At 41.3% G+C, this 26,252-nt stretch overlaps 1 protein-coding gene across 4 annotated transcripts in view; it reads left to right on the top strand.

Moving 5' to 3' along the window:
• The first annotated feature begins 2,462 nt into the window (after nucleotides 1-2,462).
• SCAPER (S-phase cyclin A associated protein in the ER) overlaps nucleotides 2,463-26,252 on the top strand; it is a 348,781-nt gene continuing 324,991 nt past the window's right edge. For all 4 annotated transcript variants that reach the window (XM_084641327.1, XM_084641328.1, XM_084641329.1 and 1 more), the window contains exons 1-2: nucleotides 2,463-2,593; nucleotides 8,459-8,534. In XM_084641327.1, coding sequence (XP_084497453.1) covers nucleotides 2,538-2,593; nucleotides 8,459-8,534 — 132 coding nt within the window. In that variant the 5' untranslated portion in view covers nucleotides 2,463-2,537. The remainder of the gene's footprint in view (nucleotides 2,594-8,458; nucleotides 8,535-26,252) is intronic.

Raw genomic sequence — 26,252 nt, forward strand, 5'->3', positions numbered from 1 at the left:
CAGTTAGGACTACAATAATGATATATTTTCCCCACCCTATGGTTTCATTATTTGGAGCTGCTCTTTTAATTGCAAAGAAATTCTTTTTAGGAAGTTGTGTTCCAAACAGATTTTTGACTGTGTTGGATTTTTTTTTGCCTCGCTTTCTAATAACTGTGCTTAACCTCTAGTTTCTTTTGTTCTCTGAGTGCTTTGCAAACCTGAATCTGTTTCTATTTAATTGTTAGCATGACAGCAGATTCCCAGCAACGAAGCCAATGGAATGCTTAACAATAATCTCAAACAGGTAACATTGTCTGTTCTATCTGTTTTTTTTTACTAGAATGTTGACATTTCTAAATTTTAATTTTGCTGCTTTTCAGCTAACAATTAATGTACCTTGATTTTCTGTTATTTTCTATTATGCATATCATTTTGTATTATTTCACTGTCAGAATAATGTAAACTGAGCAACAATTCTGTGATAATTATAAAGAGTATAGTCTTATACTGTTCAAATATGAAGTATATGGATTTCAAGATAGTGATAATTTACTGAGTATCATTTACATTGCATTCTGAGTGTCGTTCTAAATGATTTATAACACCCTTCATTACGAAGGATTCAAGAGTGTTTTTGAAATTTAAGACACTACAGACGTGATTTTCCACTGCTTTACACTTAGTATAGCCATTTACACCTGGATGAACTGGTTATACACTACCACCATTCTGATTTGATATCAGTTACTGGTACTATATATCAAATCAGAATGGTAGTATTTGGTATCACATGCTCAGGCAAGATACTAGGGAGGAGTGTACAGAGGCAGAGGAACTGAGATGTGGCAGCATACAAAACACAGCCATTTTGGGGTGTGGCAGAGGGGATGAGGAAGAACACAGAAACATGGTTGTTTTCAGTTGTAGGGTATTGGGGACAGCGCACATGTGTGGCCACACCCAGGTGTGGCAGTAGAGATAACACACAGCTATGACTGCACTGAGGCATGGCAGAAGGAAGCATGCGGATGTGGCATGTCAGGCATGACAATGGTGTAGTGTAAAGACATAACTATGCTCAGGTGTGGCGGGGAGGAACGCACAGACATCACTGTGCTGGAGACATGGTAGCATGGCTGTGCAAAGGTGTGTAAGGGGGCAATGAACAGATGTGGCTGTAAGAAGGCATGGCTGAGTGGCATGATGGAATGCTAAAACCATATTATAAAGTTGAACCACAAGGTGGGATTGTGTGTGACATAGCTTACTTGAGCTGGTAGCAGCTGTACCTGGCAGTGCATTAAAGTGTCTGAAAGAGAATACGTCTCTTAGTATCTCCCTGATGGAAGTTCTGTAGTCAGTCCAAATCCGGTACAGAAGCCTGACCTGCTAGTAGCAGGCAGCCTTGCAACCTACTGTGTACAAGGAGTACACATGACACAGGGAATGCAGACATGACAGTTGAGGGCAAGGGCAGAGAGAACATACAGATGTAGGTCATGGGTGTGCTCAGGCATGGCAATGAGGGAGTGGACAGACATGGCCATGCTCAGGCATTGCAATAGGAAAGGCAAATAGACACGGCTGTGCTCAGGCATGGCAGACTGGAAGCATACAGACATGGCTGTTGTCAGTTGTGGCAATGTGGAGGACACATGTGGCCATGGGATATGGAGAGTGCATTTAAAACAGTATTTTATTGTCACTCTTTTGTGTCCCCACACTACCACACTGGTCCTGTGTGACACTGAGACAACTACATTTTACCTAGTGATAATAAACCTTATTATTATTATGCATGAATTAATACAAATACATTTCACTATTTTTTCCCTGCCTTCAGTTTTCTCACGGATGGGGAAAATGGAAGATTCTGTCACTCCTATAGGTGCGAGATCACACCCGAGGCCTAAAAACCCTGTGTACGTAATACACCATTTCTGACTGAGGAGAGCTGCAAGTCATGTCCCCGCCCTGTGCCTCAGTTTCCCCATCTATAAAACAGGGATGGCAATGCTTAGTTCCTTTGTCTATTGCTTTGAAATCTACAGATGAAAAGCACTATTTAAGAGCTAGGTATTATTATTATTTAGGCATTGGGCTACAGTGTGTGCGTTGAAGGGAGGGAAGGGCTGAGATGTACCACACAAGTCCCTCTACAGCCCGCACTCCATTCTGGCCATGACAGCAGATCAACCCATTTGTGGTACCTTTTATCTACCCTGCCGCTCTCTATGCCAGGGTTCCTCCCCCCTCTGCCACTCTTCCATCAGAGTCCATTTGCCCTTTCTTAACCGCATCTCCGGCATCTTGTCCCCAGTGCTGCCTATCTGCTCCTCCCCTGCTCTGGATTCCTTTTGCCTCCTGCATAAGCCCTAACCATCTCCCCCGCACCCCCGCCCTCCAAGCAGGTACTGGTAGCAACGAACTACGGGCAGACGTAGGGCAGCGCCTTCGCCGGCTCGTACTGAGCACGCGCAGGCGGCTCCGGCATGTTCCGACAAGCCGCGACGGGAGGCCCTTGCTGACTCTGCACCGGCCCCTGGCGGGATGAGATGACATCAGCTCGGCGGGACGCGCGCAGGCGGGACAACGCAGCAAAGAGGAGAATGTAAGTGTGGGTCGCTTATTGCGCTCCGCGGAGTAAAGGGGAGGGGCGACTTGCTAAGCCCCGGGGTGATAACAAGATGGCGGCTGGCCGGCCCGGTTCCTTTGCCGGAGCCGGCTGCCTCTCTCCATCAAGGCGGGCGGGGCGCGGGGGATGGGCCTCCCTAGCGCTGGCGGCAGCACCTGCGGGGTCCGACAAACAAGGGGTTGCTGACAGCCTGACACCTGGCTCTGCTGCTGGGAGGGTGCGTGGGGCTGCCGCGCATAGGCTGCTGTGGGGCCCCTGTAGGCAGGGAGGGGAAGGGAGGCTTTCCCCGAAAGCGGGCCCGCTCTATAAACTCCTCTACCAGTTGTTTCCAGTGAATGCATCCAATGAAGTGAGCTGTAGCTCATGAAAGCTTTTGCTCAAATAAATTTGTTAGTCTCTAAGGTGCCACAAGTCCTCCTTTTCTTTTTCCTCTACCAGGGACCCTCCCCAAAGCCCCGCTCCCGCGCAGCGGTCCCTCGCATGGCTGGAGGCTGGGCTGTGTTGGGGGGCTCCTGAGTGTGGAGGAGAGAGAGCTCTGCTCTGTGCTTGGGACCCCCTTTGCTTAGCACTTACCCTGAAGCGAACTTTGCTCGGTTGTTTGGGCTTTGGAAAAAATACTTTACCCACTTGCGCAAACGGCATCTAAATATCTACCACTGGCATCAGGTAAACGTGATTAGTCTTGTTCAGAGGGCAGCTGGAACCTAGTTATCGACCAGAAGACTTTAGAGGTGTTAAGCAGGACTGGAGGCTCCAGTCTGGAGCCACCCTGAACTCTTACAGGATCATGTGGGAATTCAGTCTAACCCTCCAAGAACGTCTTTAGAACAGCTGCTGTAATTTAGGAGTTGATCCAAGTCCCAGGCTTGTGATCAACCTAAACTCTGTGGTGGTTCAGTGCACACCAGTTCTGGCATACCATTACCAGCTGAGGCTTATAGTTAAAGGGGTGCAGTAAATTTAAAATGAATACTTCTGTTTTTTTTCTTACTAGAGTTACAGGGAACACCTGACAGGTTTCAGAGTAACAGCCGTGTTAGTCTGTATTCGCAAAAAGAAAAGGAGTACTTGTGGCACCTTAGAGACTAACCAATTTATTAGAGCATAAGCTTTCGTGAGCTACAGCTCACTTCATCAGATGCATATCGTGGAAACTGCAGCAGACTTTATATATACACAGAGAATATGAACCAATACCTCCTCCCACCCCACTGTCCTGCTGGTAATAGCTTATCTAAAGTAATCATCAGGTGGGCCATTTCCAGCACAAATCCAGGTTTTCTCACCCTCCACCCCCCACACAAATTCACTCTCCTGCTGGTGATAGCCCATCCAAAGTGACAACTCTTTACACAATGTGCATGACAATCAAGTTGGGCTATTTCCTGCACAAATCCAGGTTTTCTCACATCCCCCCCCACCCCCATACACACACAAACTCACTCTCCTGCTGGTAATAGCTCATCCAAACTGACCACTCTTCAAGTTTAAATCCAAGTTAAACCAGAACATGGGGGGGGAGGAAAAAACAAGAGGAAACAGGCTACCTTGCATAATGACTTAGCCACTCCAAGTCTCTATTTAAGCCTAAATTAATAGTATCCAATTTGCAAATGAATTCCAATTCAGCAGTTTCTTGCTGGAGTCTGGATTTGAAGTTTTTTTGTTTTAAGATAGCGACCTTCATGTCTGTGATTGCGTGACCAGAGAGATTGAAGTGTTCTCCGACTGTTTTATGAATGTTAGAATTCTTGACATCTGATTTGTGTCCATTTATTCTTTTACGTAGAGACTGTCCAGTTTGACCAATGTACATGGCAGAGGGGCATTGCTGGCACATGATGGCATATATCACATTGGTCGATGTGCAGGTGAACGAGCCTCTGATAGTGTGGCTGATGTTATTAGGCCCTGTGATGGTGTCCCCTGAATAGATATGTGGGCACAATTGGCAACGGGCTTTAAGAATAAATGGACACAAATCAGATGTCAAGAATTATAACATTCATAAACCAGTCGGAGAACACTTCAATCTCTCTGGTCACGCAATCACAGACATGAAGGTCGCTATCTTAAAACAAAAAAACTTCAAATCCAGACTCCAGCGAGAAACTGCTGAATTGGAATTCATTTGCAAATTGGATACTATTAATTTAGGCTTAAATAGAGACTTGGAGTGGCTAAGTCATTATGCAAGGTAGCCTGTTTCCTCTTGTTTTTTCCTCCCCCCCCCCCCCCGATGTTCTGGTTTAACTTGGATTTAAACTTGAAGAGTGGTCAGTTTGGATGAGCTATTACCAGCAGGAGAGTGAGTTTGTGTGTGTATGGGGGTGGGGGGGATGTGAGAAAACCTGGATTTGTGCAGGAAATAGCCCAACTTGATTGTCATGCACATTGTGTAAAGAGTTGTCACTTTGGATGGGCTATCACCAGCAGGAGAGTGAATTTGTGTGGGGGGGTGGAGGGTGAGAAAACCTGGATTTGTGCTGGAAATGGCCCACCTGATGATCACTTTAGATAAGCTATTACCAGCAGGACAGTGGGGTGGGAGGAGGTATTGGTTCATATTCTCTGTGTATATATAAAGTCTGCTGCAGTTTCCACGATATGTATCTGATGAAGTGAGCTGTAGCTCACGAAAGCTTATGCTCTAATAAATTGGTTAGTCTCTAAGGTGCCACAAGTACTCCTTTTCTTTTTAAGGAACACCTGAGATTATTATTCATGAAAGAGAGAGGAGGAAGATTCCTTTATGTATTTGATAGCATTTTATGTATAGTAATTTTCCCTGTTTCTGCCTATGTCTCGTCTTTTTGTTTTTGTGAAAGACCTACACACAGATAAGGGAGAAAGGAGAATTTGATTGTAAAATCTCAAAAACTGGCAGGAGGGACTTGAGCAAGAGTATTATTGGAAACTACTTAAAACTTTAGCTGATTAGGTTCTAAATTGATACTGTCACTTTTTAATAGGTAAGGACAGCAAGAAGAGTTATTGATCAGAATTTCTGTAGCTGTATCTTCATCACTGATTTAGATAATGGCATAGAGAGTAAGCTTATAAAGTTTGCAGACGATACCAAGCTGGGGGGGGGGTTTGCAAAGTGCTTTGGAGGATAAGATTAAAATTCAAAATGGTCTGGACAAACTGGAGAAATGGTCTGAAGTAAATAGGATGAAATTCAATAAGGACAAATGCAAAGTATTCTATTTAGGAAGGAACAGTCAGTTGCACACATACAAAATGGGAAATGACTGCCTAGGAAGGAGTACTGCAGAAAGGGATCTGGGGGTCATACTAGATCACAAGCTAAATATTAGTCAACAGTGTAACGCTGTTGCAAAAAAAAAAAAAGCAAACATCATTCTGGGATGTATTAGCAGGAGTATTATAAGCAAGACATGAGAAGTAATTCTTCCGCTCTACTCTGCGCTGATTAGGCCTCAACTGGAGTATTCTGTCCAGTTCTGGGCGCCACATTTCAGGAAGGATGTGGACAAATTGGAGAGAGTCCAGAGAAGAGCAATAAAAATGATTAAAGGTTTAGAAAACATGACCTATGAGGGAAGATTGAAAAATTTTGGTTTGTTTAGTCTGGAGAAGAGAAGATTGAGAGGGGACATGATAACAGTTTTCAAGTATATAAAAGGTTGTTACAAGGAAGAGGGAGAAAAATTGTTCTTCTTAACCTCTGAGGATAGGACAAGAAGCAATGGGCTTAAATTGCAGCAAGGGTGTTTTAGGTTGAACATTAGGAAAAACTTCCTAACTTTCAGGGTGGTTAAGCACTGGAATAAATTGCCTAGGGGGGGTTGTGGAATCTCCATCATTGGGGATTTTTAAGAGCAGGTTGGACAAACACCTGTCAGGGATGGTCTGGTAATACTTAATCCTGCCTTGAGTGCAGGGGACTGGACTAGATGACCTCTTGAGGTCCCTTCCAGTTCTATGATTCTGTGAAACGGGCAGTACAGCATAATAGATACTGATGTACATGGCAGTGATTGGAAACGGCTGTTACAGGTTCTTGATATCAGGGTCTCTTGTCCTTAAGTGATTGCCAAAATTCAAAGCGACACAGTATTGTAAAATTTCCGAAGGCCAAAATTTCATCTAATTTAAATTTTTTAAATTTGATATGGGGGATGGGGTGAGGGGATTATCTTCAGCCTAACTTACTTTAAGGTGTAAAGGCATTTTCTGAATACTTACAGTGTTGAGGGTTCCTTCCCCTTCTTCATCCCTTGTTTTGCCATATTTTTTATTTCTCTGTGTTGCTCCATGTTATTGTGGGTGTCATGCTTCTGACATGTGCTGATCTTTTAAATAATGTTGATGCACAAGCACATTTTATTTTGACAAATCAAGTGTTTGTTTTTTTTAAACAAAAACAACCATGCTAATTTCACTTATCCTCAAACAGAGGCAGATTGTTTCAGTGTTTTCCAAATCACAAAAATAAAATCAGCACAGGGGAAAAAAACCCTAGATTTTTTTTAAAAAGAATGTATTTCAGATAATGGAGAGTAAAATGAAAGAAAGAATCTAGCAGTTACCTGATGGCTATTTTAAAAGCCTACATGACTTGCCCATGTTTTAAATATCTGTTTGAGTATACAGTGTATACACTGAAACTTATACAAACATAACATGGGGTTCAAGATGTGGAAAGTTTGACGTACCAGTCAGAAAGCAGGGGAATGGCACAACTGTAGCTTAAAAAAAGGTACAGTACTGCCATTTAACAGTGATGCATAGGAATTGTTGCACTGGGTCAGACGCAAGGCCCCTAATTTAGAATCCTGTCTCTAACAGTGGTCAGTACCAGATGCTTCAGAGGAGGTGCTTGTCAAAGAGACAGTTTTGAAAATTTAACATTTTATCTGTTGACATCATAGAGGGAGTCATTATCATATGACTACATAGATGAAATACATTTACAACTTTTAAATATCATGACAATAAAAACCTAAAATTGGATTTTGTCATAATCTGCCAAAGATTCTTCGCAATGTAAACAGTGAAAGCACATGTAGATTTACTGTGAAGCTGGCTTTAAGAAATATTTAATAAAACCTCATTTATTAAAAGATAATGTGTGTACCATCCTAAAGCAAGTAAAGAAATTCAGTGAAGCCCTTTTAAATAAATGCTTTATAAAGACCACTGGTGTAAATCATTCACTTTAGTGGGACAGCAAGAATGAAAGAGCCCTGCAGGATCATGCCATAAAGGAATAATATGCTATTTTCCAAAACTGTGGAATACACAAAAGGCATACCCTTCTTAGAAGTGTAACCAAAAGAAAAAACAAAAAACTGATGTAGACTAGTTTGAAATTGCTGTTTTATTTGTAACCTAGATCTCTTTATTTCAATTGAGATGCCTCTAATGAGGCAGATGGGAAGTCCTGGACCAAAATATTACCTCTTCTAAAAAGGTTTTAGATTTCCATCATTTGTATTTTCCTGTTATATTAGGAACATATTTCCCAATACAGTTGATTTGAATCAATTTACATATACTTTATGGCATTACTAATATATCTGCATGGAGATTTAAACTTTGCTATGGATTCCCTCTGTTAACCCTTTGATTTTTCTGCCAGATGTTTAGCTATCTTTTAATAAAAAATCCTTTTAAACATTTGATAAGGCATTTAGATGATAGTTGTACCTATAGATTTAAACTGGCATGCATGATGTAAATGCTATTTCATTTTCTAACTCTTCCAAAGATGATGAAATATTTATGTGTAGCATTAAAGTTAGAACATAGTTTTTTAAATATATATATGGCACAAAATAAAGTTAATGACTAGTTACATTTATTTTAACACAGGTATGAAAACTCCATGGGGTCAGCCAAAAATGTGATAAGTGAGACTGTTGATGTAGCAGAGAGTTATAACATGATGGTAAGTCACTCATGCAGTTCAACAGTGTTTTAAGATTTTTCTTGACCAAAAATAAATATTGTAGTTTGTTTGCAACTCTCAGCCCTTCTTCCCCCCACCCCGGCCTTAAATCAGTGGAAGCGCTCCTGGTGAGGATGCGCACCTCTGACAAAAGGAGGGTAGTGTGGGTGTCAACCACCACAGTAATTATTGCAGTGGCTGTAAGTTGACCTAACATAGGTCTACTTAAGTTTATAGTGTAGATATGTCCTGAGTGCGGAAAGGGAAAGAGGTCCCTTAGTACTGTATCAAGCAGCCATTTCTCTATTATGTTCTGAGTGGTGATAGCAAAACAGCACATGGAGAATAGGAGCAGAATGTACAGAGACAGGAGCACAGGTGATAGTGGGTAGAAACAGAGGAGACAGATGGGCTGCAGAGGGAGGAGAGGGATAGTTTTTTGTTTGTTTTTTAATAGCCACTACAGCACCCTCCCCTATTGAACCTGGAATTGAAACCAGAATTCTTGAATCTCAGCATTCCTTTCCTGGAGCAAATAGATGTGAAACCTGCTAGTGTAGGGGTTCCCAAACTTGGTTCACGGCTTGTTCAGGGTAAGCCCCTGGTGGGCTGCAAGACGCTTTGTTTACCAGAGCGTCCGCAGGTTCACGGCCTGTCAGGGGCTTAGCCTGAACATGCCGTGAATCAAATTTGGGAACCCCTGCTCTGCTGGCTAGCCTTCATAAAGGCTAACAGACTACTATTATCAATTACTCAGCTCACATTGTAGAAGTCTGGGCTGTGGATTAAAGGTGTGAACACTGCTGATGACCCACATAGGGAGTCAATATGATTCCACATGGTGGATTTTTTTTTAGTTTGCTTTTTAAAAAAAATTAGGAAATGACATTTAAAAAATCTACAGTAAAGGAACATTCAGGTTGCAAAGTCAAGAACTCAAAAGTCAGTAAATGCCAGAATTAAGATTGCCATACAATTTGAATTTGGAAGGTGTACAGTGAATGCAGTTGGGGACTGCAGGTAGAAAAAATATAGTGTCACTTGGCTGAAAATTCTATCCCTACTTCTGCCAGAGTTCTTATGCAATGCTTGGCAAATCACTTTAACCAAATTTTTTATAAGTTGCCATTAATTTGTTGTTCCTAATTTTCTAGTTGCTGAACTTGAGACACCTGGGACAAGACTTGCAGAAGTGCTGAGTGCTCACAACTGCAATTTGAAGTTGACTAGAGCTGTGCTTTGAACTTACTGTAAAAAGTGCCATACAAATGCTAAGTACAGCGAAAAATCAGGCCCTGGACGTCTCAATTTCGGCACCCAAAATTAGTGGATGTTTTTAGTGTTGTAGCCGTGTTGGTCTCAGGATATTAGAGAGACAAGATATGTGAGGTAATATCTTTTATTGGACCAACTTCAGCTGGTGAAAAAGACAAGCTTTTGAGTTTACCCACCGCTCTTCCTCAGGTTTGGGAGAGATAGGTGGCAGTTAACACCTCTGCCACCATAAGATAAAGGAGAGTTAGTGGGTTATAGATGGTTAGACAATGATGGACCTAATAAAGACACTGAATTTAAGGTTCATTATAACAAAGTTATGAATTTAAGCTCCGAGGCTTATTTTTTTTAAGGCGTTGTGCAGGTTTCCTTTAAGTTTTTGTGAGTTTTGACCTGAATGTCTCTGTCCCTCTATTCTCCATCTGTAAAGTGGGGCTAATAATGCCACCTTGTGATAATGGTGTGAAGACAGATCCATTCATGTCGGTGACCCCTCAGGTACTTTGTTGAGCGCACCATAGAAAAGCCCATGAGAAATTTAGTGATTCATATATTCAGTTCAGGGTTTGGCTGATGTGTGATAAATTAGGCCTTGGGCTCTGCATTGTATGAAGAGGATAAGAAGAAATATTGAATAGCTGCCCATTCAGTGAACACCATTCCTGCTTTGCCTTGAATGAAGCAGGGGTCTTCTGAAAAATATAGTATGTGATCACGTAATTAAAGTCTTTATCTTAATGTATACTCACAAGGGGGCTAGATCAAGGTTGCTCAGGAAACCTTAAGTTTGACATTTCCTAACTTTTTTGAATGCTTGACTTTGTAACCTTAAAATTCTTTTAATATTTTTTTTATTTAATTTTACATATATATTAGAAGCATTTTTAAGAGTATCAAACTAAATCACAAAATGTTGGTAGTTACACTTGAGTCTTAGTAAGATTTTGCCTGCCTTGTCACAAACTACGTCGTTGTTTGGTTTGTACTGTAATTGTGCAGAGTTTTAGGGTATGTCCACACTGGCAGAGTTCAGCGCTGGCAGTTACAGCGTTGCTCAGAGAGCGCTGAAGGGAAACCACTGTTCACACTGTCAGCTGCCTGCACAATAGCGTGTTCACACTTGTGGCACTTGCATTGGTATTCGGAGTGATGCACTCTGCGCAGCTATCCCACCAGAGCATCTCTTCCTCTTTTGCTGCTAAGAGTTGTGGGAAGGCGGAGGGGGTCGTGGGGCATCCTGGGTCCTGTCCCAATGCTCCGTGATGCATTGCTTCGCGTCCCAACCATCCCTGTGCTTCTGTCCGCATTTGGCGCCATCTTTCAACGGTTTGTGTACTGTACGCTCTGCTCTGCTCTGCCTCTTTGGTCTGCAGGAATGGATCCCACACTATGGACCAATATGCTGCTCGCTCTCACTAACACATCACAAGTGGCAGTGGAGTTATTTCTTAAACTACAAAGGCAAGAGCAGTTCGACATTGATCTTGCCACGCGTAATAGATACGGCATGAGATTGCTTGTGGCATTCACGGAGGTGCTGACCACAGTGGAACGCCACTTTTGGGCTTGGGAAACAAGCACTGAGTGGTGGGATCACATTGTCATGCACGTCTGGGATGACGAGCAGTGGCTGCAGAACTTTTGGATGAGGAAAGCCACATTCATGGGACTGTGTGATGAGCTATCCTCAGCCCTGCGGTGCAAGGACATAAGAATGAGAGCTGCCCTGCCATTGGAGAAGTGCATGGTGATTGCACTGTGGAAGCTGGCTACTCCAGACTGCTACCGATCGGTTGCTAACCAGTTTGGGTGGGAAAGTTGACCGTTGGACTTGTGTTGACAGACATGTGCAGGGCCATTAATTGCATCCTGCTCCGAAAGACTGTGACTCTGGGCAACTTGTGTGATATTTTGGATGGCTTTGCACAGATGGGCTTCCCTAACTGTGGAGGGGCGATAGATGTACATGTATTCCAATTCTGACACCAGACCACCTAGCCACTGAGTACATTAATTGGAAGGGGTATTTCTTCATCAGTCTCCTGGCGCTTGTGGATCACCGTGGGCGTTTCACGGACATTAACGCAGGCTGGTCTGGAAAGGTACATGATGCACGCATCTTTTGGAACACTGACTGGTTCAGGAAGCTGCAGGCAGGGACTTTCTTCCCAGACCAGATCACTGTAGGGGAAGTTGAAATGCCCACTGTGATCCTGGGAGACCCTGCCTTCCCCTTAGTGCCATGGTTTATGAAGCCATACATGGGGCACCTTGACAGCAGCAAGGATGGTTCAACAACAGTCTGAGAAAGTGCAAGAATGACTGTTGAGTGTGCTTCTGGCCATTTAAAGGCCTGCTGGCATTGCCTATATGGTAGGCTGGACCTGGCTGATGACAATATTCCTGTGCGTATAGCCGCGTGCTGTATGCTCCATAATATTTGTGAAAAGAAGGGTGAAAGCTTCACTCAGGGCTGGAGTGCGGAGGTAAGCGCCTGGAGGCTGAATTTGAACAGCCAGAGACAAAGGTTATTAGAGGGGCACAACACGGGGCCATAAGGATCAGGGATGCTTTGAGGCAGCAATTTGAAGCTGAAAACCTGTAATATTTGTTGCTATGCTTGGGAGTGCAGTGCTTGTAATGCTAGGAGGTGATTGTGATTGGTGCAGACGATGCACTATGAAGGTTTAAGAAAATAGCCTGTTGCTTTGCATGGCTCTGTTTGCTTTCAATTAATGGAATGAAGATTGCTTTCAAACCAACTGAATTCTTTTATTAAAAAACAACGACCGGAGGAGGGAGAGAGACATAAAGACACATCAGCACTGAGGGGGATGGGGGAAGGGAGGGTCCCAGGAGGAGGTGGGGGCCCGGGACGGTTAAAGATTTGTGTATGTCCAGGTATCATACCCAGCCTTCTCCTTTGGAGTACAGTGCAGCGGGTACTGTACTTCAGCAGGGCTAAACTGCAGAGGGACGGGTGTTGAGTGCAGTGAGTACTGGGAGTCCGCAGCGCTGGACTGTGACGGGGGAGGAGTGGAATGTAGCGGATACAGACTGGAGCCAGGAGGTTGATAAGAATGTGCTGGTGGTGTCGGGGGGGGGGGGTGCATGGGAAAGAGTTTTGCGACAGCAGGTGCAGGGGAGGGCGGGCACAGAGCTGCTCGGTTTGCAGTGCTCATAGCACCTGGAGCGTGTCCGGTTGGCCCTCCATAACGTTTAAGAGCCGCTCCATGGCTTTGTTCTGGCGTGCCACGTTCTCCTTTTGGTCGCTCTTCTCGCTGTCCCGCCACTTCTTCAATTCTTGTTTTTCTACCGCGGGGTGCATCATCACATCACGCAGAAAGTCCTCTTCAGTTTTTCATGGCTGCTTTCTAATTCTGTGCAGCCGTTCAGCCAGCGATAACAAAGAGCGAGGCTAGGCTCCCAAGGTCATATCTGTAAAGCCAAAATGCAACATTTTACAGAAGCGGTATTGTTTGCAACACACAGACCACTGATTCAGTGATTTAAAACACAGCCACTATTCACATACCTATTACTAACTGACTGACCCCAGGCAAGCACACATGAGCCACAAGACCCCCAAAATAGTGAGTAACTGCAGGGGTAGGGGAAATCAGTGTTCCAGGACCGTACTGTACACTGGGCGCGTGGCTCTTAGGGAGAGCCAGCACAGTAAGGGGGGGCCTGATAATCATGCCTGTCCCCACATTTTCCACAGGCTGTGTTAATTATGGAAGATATCTTGCTGCTGAGGGTGAGCAGGGAATCAAGGGAGGGTCTTCTCCAAGACTGCGGCTTCCACCCTGGCCCTTACGCAGCTTACCTGTGTGCTGCAATGCTCACCCCCTCCCCTCCCTGTGATGGCACAGTGGCATGGGAAAGTTGCCGTTAATGGGGCAAGAAACAAAGCAGCTCTGCCAAAGAACCCGCAGCAGTGGATTGTCCAGTATCTCCATGAGAGTTTCCTGGAGATCTCTGAGGGAGATTCCCATGAAGTGAGGGAGTCAATCAACACCTTGTTCTGCTGCTCAGCCTAGGCATGTGGTGGTACGCGCATCATACAGAGACAAGCCTGATTTCTGCAACTCTCCTGCCCCCAACAACTCACTTCAGTGATTCCCAAAATCAAAGCCACTTGCCAGGGGTCTTTTCTCCTGTTTCTGCTTCGACAAGCTCCGACAGCTGTGACTGGCTAGGGTCTTCCGAGGCAGAGAAGAGCTCCTGGCTGCATGCATCTCTGACTTCAGAGTTGTCCTCTGCCTCTAAGTCGCCCTCCACATCCTCCTCCCAGATTTCCTCCTCCTGGCTCGGTCCACTCTCGACTGTCATGCGAGTCACCGAAGTATCCACAATGGCCTTCTCATTGGAGATGAGGTCACCACCGAGTATCATGTCCAGCTCTTTGTAGAACTGGCAGCTCGTGGGTGCAGCAGCGGTTTGCCTCCCATGTCTGTGGTAGGCGTTCCACAGCTCCTTCACTTTGACCCTGCAATGCAGTGTGTCTCAATTATGGCCCCTTTCTGTCATGCATCGTGAACTCTGTCCGTAGGTATTATAATTCCTACAGCTGGAACTAGACAACCTCCTCTCCCCAAATGCTGATGAGGTCCAGCAGCTTGGCATTGCTCCAAGCAGGGAATCGCCTGGTGTGTGGAGCAGGCATGGGCACTTGGAAAGATGCGCTGAGACCACTGCATGCGTCACCAAGCAAACAGGAAGGGGACTTTCAAAATTCCCAAGGAATTTAAGGGGTGGGGCTCATGGTTAGTCACCTGAGGGCTGGGCAGTTGAGTTCAAACCGATGACCAGAGAGGTGAGAACAGGCATTGTGGGACACCTCCTGGAGGCCAATCACAGTGCTGTAATTGACCAGTGTGTCTACACTGGCACCGTGGCACTGTAGCCCCAGTGCAGAAAGCTGTACGCCTCTCATCAGGGTGTTGTTTTTTTTTACAGCGTTGCAACTGCAGTTTCTGTGCACTAAGTAGCTTGGTAGTGTGTAGCACTCAGGAGTTACAACGCAGAAAGCTGCTGTACTGCACAGCAACTTGCCAGTGTAGATAAGGCCTTAGTATGTAACCATAATAGAGGTGTGTGTTGCCAGTGTCAACATTTTCAGTGCTTAGAGGGACTTGCCAATGATAAGGAGTTGCCTGAACAAAGACCTGGTTAGCAACAACTAATTTATAACACCTTCCGACCTTATTAACAGTTGGCTTTAAGTGATCTCTGGGTTGGAAAGCTAATGCTGAACAAGTTGGCAATTCCTGGACAAGTTGGTTAGTTACATGAAGATCTGTTTTTGTTAATATTGGAGAACATTTTTGCTAAGCATTAAAAGGGACATCTAGAAATTTTGTGGTACAAGTTTATCATAATTAATGATGATGGAAAACAAATCTGCATACAAACTCTACTTCTATTCTGTATGTATATTTTACCTTTATGTCTTTGAGCAGCCTGTTTTAATCCCAGTTAATGTATCTTCAAGAGCAATATAAGTATTTTTCATAGTGAAATTTTGCAATGACGTAGCATTCTCAAAGTAACCAAATTAATAGATTTGTAAATGATGTTTTTGAAATATAAGAGGGAAATAAAAAAAAGAAATGTCAGAATATGTCAGTTAATTATGATATTCTCAAAGTCTAGTTCTTTACTGTTAAATTTAATTCTGCAAAGATGGTCTGTTGGTAGGGTAGTTTATCAAATAAAACATTTGTTAAAAAGGTATTGCATTTATCTTTATGATTTCAGTAGTGCATGTGTAACTGAATGGAGGGCATAATGTTAGTTTCATATCTGACACTTCTTTTATACTATTAGGTGTTATCTTTAAAAGAGAACACAAGTTAATTATAAAAGTTTGATATGTATAATTCTGTTTGATACTCTATAATTCTGATTAGTTTAAATCATATTTACCATAGCAAGTTGTAATACTGGAAATCCTAAAACTAGAAATCAAAGTGAAAACAAAATAAAATAATCTCAACTCCCCCTCCCCCCCCCCCGCCAATGCTGTTAGTGAAGATCAGGAACAAGATATTTTACCTGAAGATGTGTTTTACTGGACTAATTTGGCAAATTCAGGTAAATCCTGAGCATACAAGAGTTGCACAACTTTTATCAGCACATGGAAATTGTAAAGTTAAGCAACTGATACAATGTTAAGTGAGCATGAGCTGTAGCTCACGTAAGCTTATGCTCAAATAAATTGGTTAGTCTCTAAGGTGCCACAAGTACTCCTTTTCTTTTTGCGAATGTTACCATACTGTAATTATTTACATCGGCTTTCAACTGTATTTTTAAGAAATAGATCAAAGAAAGATTCTATTTTTAAATGGGTTTGATATTTGAATTTGCCCTCCATAAAATAAATGTATGTAACCAAGATGTAAATTTAAACTCTACATGTAAATTCATATTTTTTGTTTAATTTCATGCACTTCTGTTAATGTCTGTTGGCTGCATTCCATTATGGTCCACCTCAATTTGACATTTACCATAAATGAGTGTCATCAGTGATTTATAGCATAGGACACTTTCAGATCACTAAAAAGGAGTTCACAACTCTGTGTGATCTCCCAGAAGATAAATTCTTTATCATGAAACCGCCAAGCATTGTGGGTGGGGCAGGGAAGAAAAAACATTATTTTCTGGGAGTATATAGGCTATGAAAGAGTTTCTGAGACCAGTTTCTTTTTTTATGTATTACTTTTATATTGTCTTGAGGGAATGCTAAGAAATTATATTTTTAATAGAGATTTAAGACATCTCTATTATGTGCCAGAGTCTGCTGTTCAAGAACCTTTAAAGAACACTTTGCAACAAGAGACTTTCAACAAATATTTTAAGTACCTTTTTAATCTGATGTAGCAATTTGCCAAAGTTTTACAAACAACAGGAATGGCACTGTTTACAATTCTAAGCCTTTTTGCAGTATTTTTTCCAATCCTGAAGAACAGTACAATTTTAAAAAGCTCAGCTCCACAGGTCTGTTTTTTATCAGTGAAGTGATGCAGGAAATCCTCTAGACTATTAACAGTGAGGAATCTTCCCATGGATACTGTGCAACCTCAATTCCAGTTGAAGTCAATGGGAGTTGAGAATGCTGAGCAGCTTGCAAGAAATGCTTAGACCATAACTGAGGAGAGAGTGGAAATTGCTCCTCAGATTTTCAGTGTGTGCGCGCAGTGGGCGGAGAGTGGGAAGATACAGTTCAATTTTTGCTGTTTCCCTGCCTCAAAGTTTAGGTTTTCTGTTTCTCATACTAATAGCCTTTTGTTTCTGTACATGTGATGTGTCTTTTTTTTGTTGAAAGTAAAACAACATGTATTACCACATTAAAAATGTATTTAGTGATAATTAAAGTTGCAACAGGACATACCTCCATCACCCAAAACCTTAAGAATGCAAATAAGTTACAGAAAAGGCCTCCAGCATTTCTTGCCACCTTTGCCATCACCTACAATGTTGTCAGTAATTGACTCTGATATTCCATAAAGCATTTCCTCTGTCTTTAACAGATACCCAAAACCAATATGTTCCCCAACTTCATCCAATTCGTGCTCTTATGCAAAACCTTAATCGTGACCTCATACTCTCTCACCAACAGATCAGCACATCTGACTGTTATGCAGTCCATTAATTTGGAATGTTATTCTATTTTACCATGGCTGGGACTGTGCAGGATCCCCCTGGGGTGCAGCTTGGGACTGTGGGATCTCTGAGCCCCCTTAACTCTCCCCAGCCTGGGCTGTCTCTCACAATGCCTTGTTAGTGACCAGCAGCAAGCCCCTCCAGGCTCTGTGATCACTCAGCACAACAGCATGTGGAGTCCCACACCCAGTTATATTGCATGAATGCTCCCAGAGCCACTCATGAATCACACAGAGAAAGGCACCAGCCTAATCCTACCCGGCTCCCAGCACTGTACCAGGAATATACCATGTTGCACTGCTCAAGATGAGCAAAGATAAACAGTAAAACAAATTTGACTAAAAAAGATAGATTTTAAGTGATAGGCAAAAAGTCAGAGTTAGTTACCAAAAGAAATAAAATATAAGCATGCAGTCTAAACTCTCAACCCTATTAGACTGGGCAACATCTAGATTAAACAGTTTTTCTCACCCCACTGGATATTGCAGTCCTTAGTATACAGGTTTGTTTCTTAAACCTGGGCCAATCTCCTCTGTTGGAGTCTTGTTCTCTTTTTGGACAGCGCTTTAACGTTGCTAGTGAAGACGTGCCCTTAGTTGCTTGCAGCATCGGTTGGGGCAGGAGAAAAGGCCAACATGGCCATTCTGACTGTTTTATACCCTCCATGTGCTTGGAAAACCCAAGTCCAGCATGTCTGGGGCATTGCTGAGTCTCCCAGCAAGGTTGAGCAGTTCCCCTGGTGTGGCCTCCTGCAGGTGAGTCATTGCATTGTAGCTCCCTTGCTGGACAATGGTTGCTGATGGGTTGATTGATACCCTGCTGGGGTGTTGGTTACTTTCCTTGCTGTTGCCTCTGGGGAGCTAATATCTGGCTGATTCCTCAGTTTACAGCATGTTTTAATGACAACCATACAACACAATTCTCATAACTTCATATGCATATATGGATAGAGAAATGACTTTCAGCGGATCATAACCTTTCCCCTGTTACCTTACAAGGCATGCTTTATATGCAAGATCACATTCATGTATAAATGAGGAATATGGGGGTTCCAGGACGCTCCCCCAAGGTACGGAATGTTTCAGGGACCATGGCTAAGTTTTGCTTGACAGTGCAAGATGGATGAAATTGACTGTCTTGTCTTGATTAGAGAAATGTCTTAGTACACATATACAGAGAATGTTAATGAAGTAGAGAACCCCTGTAATACCTCATACCTCAGTGCATATTAGCTATTTACAATGAAATAAGGAAGATACGGTTGCAAGGAAATAGCACAGACCTAATAATAACTACCTAATATGTAAGGGGTTAGCGAATTTGTAGTAGCTCCCCTTAGTTAACTGATGATTGTAACTCCAGCAGTGTCAGGAATGGTTAAAACATGAGTATTTCAATAATGTATGTATACTGGGCTTTGGGCCCCAGATTTTATCCATCAGCTGAAATAGTCCTTACTATAGGGTGAATAAGCCCCTGCTGTTCATCTAGAATGAAGTAATCAATGTCTTGATGTCCAGTACTGCCTTTAACACAGTGATTTAAACACAACAAATCCTGCATCTTTTCAGGGGATTAGATTAGATGACCCTTGCGGTCCCTTCTAATCCTATGATTCTATGATCACACTCTCCTCTTTGCTTTGTGACTGTACTCTCCTGGTTCTCCTGTTTTGCTGACTATACCTTCAGCATCTCATTTAAGGATTTCCTGTTCTCTGGCTGGTGTTCCACAAGGTTCTGTTCTTGTTTGTCTTGTCTTAGTTAGCTTGCAAGCTTTTTGGGGCATGGAACATGTGTTAGTTATGTAAAGGGCAAAAATGATGGGTAATATTAATATAGACATCTTTTTGTAGTAATTTCAGGATTAAGCCTCTAGCTAGCTACTTGTGCAGCTTTGTCTTGGGATATCATTTGGTGGTCTCAAGACTAGGGGGATCAAAATAATCACTTGCTAACCTGAAACTTAATCTTTTAAACTGTTTGTTGAGTTCATAATGATAACATTTTTTCTTTCAAGGAGGGAATTGATTTCTTGCTCAAACTTAGTCCAAATTTCACTTAATTGGTCTCCATTTTAAAAAGAGATCTTACTTTTAGAAAGCATCCCTAGAATATATTTCTTTACTGTTGTCTGGTTATTGGCTAATATTTTATATGTGGTTTCATATCAGAGAAGTTCTTTCAAAGTCACAGGTTATCATATTCAGAAAAGACACAATATCTGGTTGTTTTATGGCCAATAAAAGACCAGGGCATGTTGTTTTTCTGCTGTTTTCTATTTGTTTTTAAAGATGTTGAAATAATAATTTTAAAGAAAAACTATAGGACAAGTTTTTTGTAAACGTTTTTCAGAGTAAATCTGAATGCTGAGATGATCAAAGTTCTGCAAGACAGCCCACTACTTTCCTCAATTTGGGATTATTCATACAGGAAAGTGCACTGCTTTAACTAAAGCCATGATTTTAAACTGATTTAGCTAAATCAGTGCCAAAGGCTTTATGAACCCTCTTATTTTGGCTTATTTATTTGGCATATATTTAATTTGGTTAGAAATTGGTTTAATTTAAATCGAACTAAACCACTCAAACTGAAATAAGTGTTCATATAGGGATTTGCAACAGTTTAACGACACTGATTTAAAATGAGATGTATGTTAAATGGGTGCAACTTTTTGTGTTGACAAGACATATAACATCACTTGGAGAGAAAAAAAAAAGAGAGAAGACTATCATTTTATGAGAATTTGTTATGGCCCTCAGGCTCCTGACCAGTTGTTTGTGCATCGCTTGGTTGTGTAAGCTTTGGGCATCATTCCTTACTGCATGTTGTACTGACGGTTTATAAATCCCTAGATCAGTAATGTAAGCCAGTCTCTGAGAATACTTCTAAGTGCTTCTGCTGGAGTAGAGTAAAAAGTATGGCTGTCAAGTGATTAAAAAAATTAATCGTGATTAATCGCATGGTTAAACAATAATAGAATACCATTTATTTAAATATTTTTGGATGTTTTCTAATTTTCAAATATATTGATTTCAATTACAACACAGAATACAAAGTGTACAGTGCTCACTTTATATTTATTTTTGATGACAAATATCTGCACTGCAAAAACCAAAAGAAATAGTATTTTTCAATTCACCTAATACAAGTACTGTAGTGCAACCTCTTTATCATGAAAATTGAATTTACAAATGTAGAATTATGTACAAAAAAACAGCATTCAAAAATAAAACAACGTAGAACTTTAGAACCTAAAAGTCCACTCAGTCCTACTTCTTGTTCAGCCAATCGCTCAGACAAACATGTTTGTTTACATTTGCAGGAGGTAATGCTGCCTGCTTCTTGTTTACAATGTCATCTGAAAGTGAGAACAGACGCTCACATGACACTGTTGTAGCCAGTGTTGCAAGTTATTTACATGCCACATGTGCTAAAGGGTCATATGTCCCTTCATGCTTCAACCACCATTCCAGGGGACACTCGTCCATGCTGATGATGGGTTCTGCTCGATAACAATCCAAAGCAGTGCGGACTGAAACACGTTCATTTTAATTATATGAGTCAGATGCCACCAGCAGAAAGTTGATTTTTCTTTTTTGGTGGTTCGGGTTCTGTAGTTTACACATTGGAGTGTGGCTCTTTTAAGACTTTTAAAAGCATGCTCCACACCTTGCCCCTCTCAGATTTTGAAGGTACTTCAGATTCTTAAGCCTTGGGTCGATTCTTAAGCTATCTTTAAAAATCTCACACTGATACTGTGACGGGTTCGGTCACAGAGACCCCCTTGGGACTGTCACCTGGTGTGCTGAAATTACCTCTGAGCCCGTCTTCCCTGCCAGCTTGGGACTTCCAGAACCTTGCCTTGTTGAGCCAGACACTCTAGTCTGCTGCAACACAGACCCAGGGTCCGGGCTATGCCGCCAAAGCTGCAGGCTTTAAGTGAAAACTGCTCTGCAGGTTACCTGACTCCTGCACCCAGACACCCAGCTCCCAATGGGATCCAAACCCCAGATAAATCCGTTTTACTCTGAATAAAGCTTATACAGGGTAAACTCATAAATTGTCCATCCTCTATAATACTGATAGAGAGATATGCACAGCTGTTTTCTCTCCCAGGTATTATTCACTTACTCTGGGTTAACTAATAAACAAAAGTGATCTTATTAAGTATAAAAAGTAGGATTTAAGTTGTTTCAAGTAATAACAGACAGAACAAAGTAAGTCATCAAGCAAAATAAAGCAAAAACACGCAAGACTAACCCTAATACATTAAGAAACGGATTACAGGTAATATCTCACTCTCAGAGATGTTCCAATAAGCTTCTTTCACAGACTAGACTCCTTCCTAGTCTGGGCCTAATCCTTTCCCCTAGTACAGACCTTGTTATTTTCAGCAGACATTTTAGGTGGTAAGCAGGAGCTTTCTCATGACTGACAGCTGTTCCACCCCCTTTTATAGCTTTGGCACAAGGCGGGAATCTTTTGTCTCTCTGGGTCCCCATCACTCCTTCTAAATGGAAAAGTACTGGATTTAAGATGGATTTCATTACCAGGTGACATGGTCACATGTCACTGTAAGACCTCATTCTTCATTACCCACAGGCTGGCCCACACGTACACAGGAAGGTTTGCAGGTAAATAAATCATCTACAATCAATTGTCCTAGTCGATGGGAGCCATCAAGATTCTAAACCACCATTAATGGCCCACACTTTGCATAATTACAATGGGACCTCAGAGTTATACTTCATATTTCTAGCTTCAGATACAAGAATGATACATGCATAGAAATAGGATGAACGCACACACTCAGTAGATTATAAGCTTTATAATGATACCTTACAAGAGACCTTTTGCATAAAGCATATTCCTGTTACATCATATTCACATTCATAAGCATATTTTCATAAAGCATATGGAGTGCAACGTCACAGGTACCTTCCTTGAGTATTGTCAAATCTGCAATGAAAGTGTTCTTAAAATGAACAACATGTGCTGTGTCATCGTCTGAGACTGCTATAACATGAAATATATGGCAGAATGCGGGTAAAACAGAGCAGGGGACATACAGTTCTCCCCAAGGAGCTCAGTCACAAATTTAATTAACGCATTATTTTTTTTTAATGAGTGTCGTCAGCATGGAAACATGTCTTCTGGCATGGTGGCCGAAGCATGAAGGGGCAGACGAATGTTTAGCATATCTTTAAATACCTTGCAATGCCAGCTACAAAAGTGCTGTGCAAATGCCTGTTCTCACTTTCAGGTGACATTGTAAATAAGAAGAGGGCAGCATTATCTCCTATAAATATAAAGAAACTTGTTTGTCTTAGCGATTGGCTGAACAAGAAGTAGGACTGAGTGGACTTGTAGGCTCTAAAGTTTTATATTGTTTTGTTTTTGTGTGCAGTTATGTAACAGAAAAAAAATCTACATTTGTAAGTTGACTTTCACAGCAAAGAGATTGCATGACAGTACTTGTATGAGGTGAATTGAAAAATAGTATTTATTTTATCATTTTTACAATGCAAATATTTGTAATAAAAATAATATACACTTTGATTTCAGTTTCAACACAGAATACAATATATATGAAAATGTAGAAAAACATCCAAAATATTTAATACATTTCAATTGGTATTCTGTTGTTTAACAGTGTGATTAAAACTGCGATTAATCACGATTAATTTTTTTAATCGTGATTTTTTTGAGTTAATCGCTTGAGTTAACTGCGATTAATTGACAGCCCGAGTAAAAATTAAAATATTATTTTGGACTGACACAAATATTGGCTGTTTTTAACATTTTCTGGTAAGTAGTTAGGCTAAGGATGAATTGGAACAGTTTTAACATAGGCCCCATTTTTGAGTTTACCCTCCTTGGGGTTCCTTTTGAACCAAATTAAATAACTTGTCCCTTTCATATATTAGCTTTCCTTGACAGCTCAGTTCCTCTTTAGTTATACTACTTTTGTGTTCAGGACACTATGGTATACAGTAGTGCCTCCGAGTAATTCTCTCTGTAGCACTAGATGGCACACTGTGACTTTGAAACAATCTACTGAGGTCTTCTGGACGACAGGAGCCTAGGTTAAAATATTATTAGTAGAAACATTCAAAATAATGTGCAGTTTCTCACACACATTTATTGCATTTCATACTACCATTATACACATAGATAAAACAGTTTAAACTACAGTGCCTCATCTAGTACAGTCTGCAGACTTGGTTATTAAAGATGATAGTGCTCATGGACTGAAATGGTTGCAAGATTGGGGCCTAAAGTTGTAAGTATGGTGCAGGAAACATCTTGATCTGTACTATAATGCTTAAAATATTGTGTTTATTAACTTTTTGTGGTTCATTTTCTCAACATGTACTGCAAACAGTTAACTACAAGAATGGTTCTGCTGACTTAAGTGGGACTGCTCACATGGGTAGTTATATACTGTAACTTGAACTTTTAAATTATTTTTTGTACAGAGCCCTCTTTAAGTAGTATGTTTTGAATTTTGTTAAATGTACTTTAAAATTTGTTATAGGAGCTTTTCTTCCCGCCCTGTGTACATTTGGAAAAGTCTTTTGGATGGGCCTGAGAGTAACATCACCAAACTTTTTCAGGCCAGCCCTCCTTTCCTCCCCGCTTTGTCTATGTACATGTACCTGACTGTTACTTCCTGCCTTTCAATTTGAGCTCTGCTCCTGCTGTTAACAATAAACTCCCTCTTGCAGAGCATGAAAGAGGGAATGTCCCATCAACAAAACGGTAAGACTATGCACAGTGTGCTGTCAATTGAAGAAAGTAAACAATCTGAAAAGAGAATAATTTTTCTTTTAATTTCTTTCAGTTACAGTTATCTTAGGGTTTATTTGTAATGGTAGTAGCTACAACATTTTCAGATGTAAATGCGATTTTCAAATTGACTGTGACCCTTTAAGTGTTTGCAAGCCCTGAAGTGGACATAATATGTACCTGTAACAAGGCCCAGTGGTGCATATGGACATCCCAGTGCACCTGTGACAACCTTTGTGCCTTTAAAACTTTGAGCTGTAGATGCGGGTAACATGCTCCTCTTCCTGCTTTATAGGAAATCACATATAAAGCTTCCTGCCTCTTAGGCAGGTAGAAGAGTCCCACCTCAGGGAAGGATCTGATACTGGGCTTTCTGCATTTTTCAGGCAGAGAGGGAGACACTTGCAGGGAGCAGGAGCCAATTGTGAATAATGGCCAGTAGGCGCTACCCAAAGAGGAATGATGCATCCTTTTCCTTCCCTGTTGATGCAGACTGGACTGCTCTTAGGGGAAGGATGTGTTCTCTCCCTCCTGTCTGGCTAACACAGGGAAACCTTCTTGGAATTATTACCCAGGGTTTTTTTTTCAGTTGATTTGATAATATAGTTGATAATTGATAAAGCCCTGAGTAAAGGGTTTTAAAAGACTCAAGGTTGGAGCTTTATATCCCGTCCCTGCCTGGTGAAGCTGCCCATCAACTCACAGTACCTTAAAGGGATACTGCGAGGCTAAATTTATTACTTATAAGGTGGTTTAAGAGCCTCAGATAGAAAATGATGTAGAAGTACATTATACAAGCCATTTTTTAAAAAAAAGACATACTGCAGGAATAAAAGTACAAATATTTGTAAGTATAAGTTTTTAGGACTTTTCAGCTAGAGTAAAATGACTAAGATTCCTTTTGATAGCTTACTAACTTGGACTCTGAATGTCGTTTACTGTACTTGTTACTTTTTTGAAGTCATATTTTAAATATTAGATGGTTTCAGTATAATGCAATAAAATAAAATCACAAGAAAGTGACCAATAATAAAAACATTGTTATGATGATCCATATTTCTTAGCCTAGTTGTTTAATTTTGTTTTGTAAGTCATTATTAGTTTTATTTTTATTGCACTTTTGTCAACAGTTATGAATGTAGTGAGGTTAAGATTCTCCCTCATTTTCCATCTTCTTAATGTTGTATTGGAAGAAGTGCAGTCTCAGCAGAGAGTCCTTTTAAGCCAGCTCTTGCATGTTATGCCTGTCTCAGAGGGCCCCAGTCTGTTGATCTGCAGTGCCATGGTATAAAGTCTGCCTTCTTAGTCAGGCTTTTTCCTGTGGAATGCTGGTTGCATTCTGTTGTGAGGCAAGAATTAATTTAGTTGATGTTAGTCAATATCTGTTAATGTTTGTTTTATTGTATATGCTTTCAAAAGCCTTGAACTGAGTATATTTTACAAATCTAACCAAATTTGTTTCTTAAGTGAGTGGGAATCATCCTCAGGGATCCTTCTTATATCCTTAACTTCTCTACTATAGCTTTGTGTAGTAGTAAGTTATCTTCTAGGGTCTTGTTTCCACTAGGAAGAAAAGGTGTAATTTTAGCATGAAATAGGTGGTCCAGATAAACCAGAACTCCTCTCTAGAGTTTCTTTGCCACACTAACGTGTATTTTTGGCCTAGGGTTTTGTCTACACTAGACTTTTTTTTACCTTGTTTTAATTGATTGCCAATTAATTCAAGATAATTTATTATCACTTTTTGTCCTTCTCATGCCAGTGTTAGCGCACAGGGCAGAAATTCGTCTATTCTATTCTTCTATCATTTCTTCTGTCATTCTTCCATCTACTTTATGGTGTTGAGATCAGCTGTTCTGTCCTCCCTACCAAGGCTTTTTTTTAAGGGTTCTCTTGAGTACCCTCTCTTTTTCATACCAATTGGTTTCAACTCAGTGACATCATGTGGGAGTCTGTGTGTTGGTATCCAGAATAAAGCTCCCAA

Source organism: Lepidochelys olivacea (genome assembly GCF_965140295.1).
Source record: "Lepidochelys olivacea isolate rLepOli2 genome assembly, chromosome: 10".
Classification (NCBI taxonomy): Eukaryota; Metazoa; Chordata; order Testudines; family Cheloniidae; genus Lepidochelys; species Lepidochelys olivacea.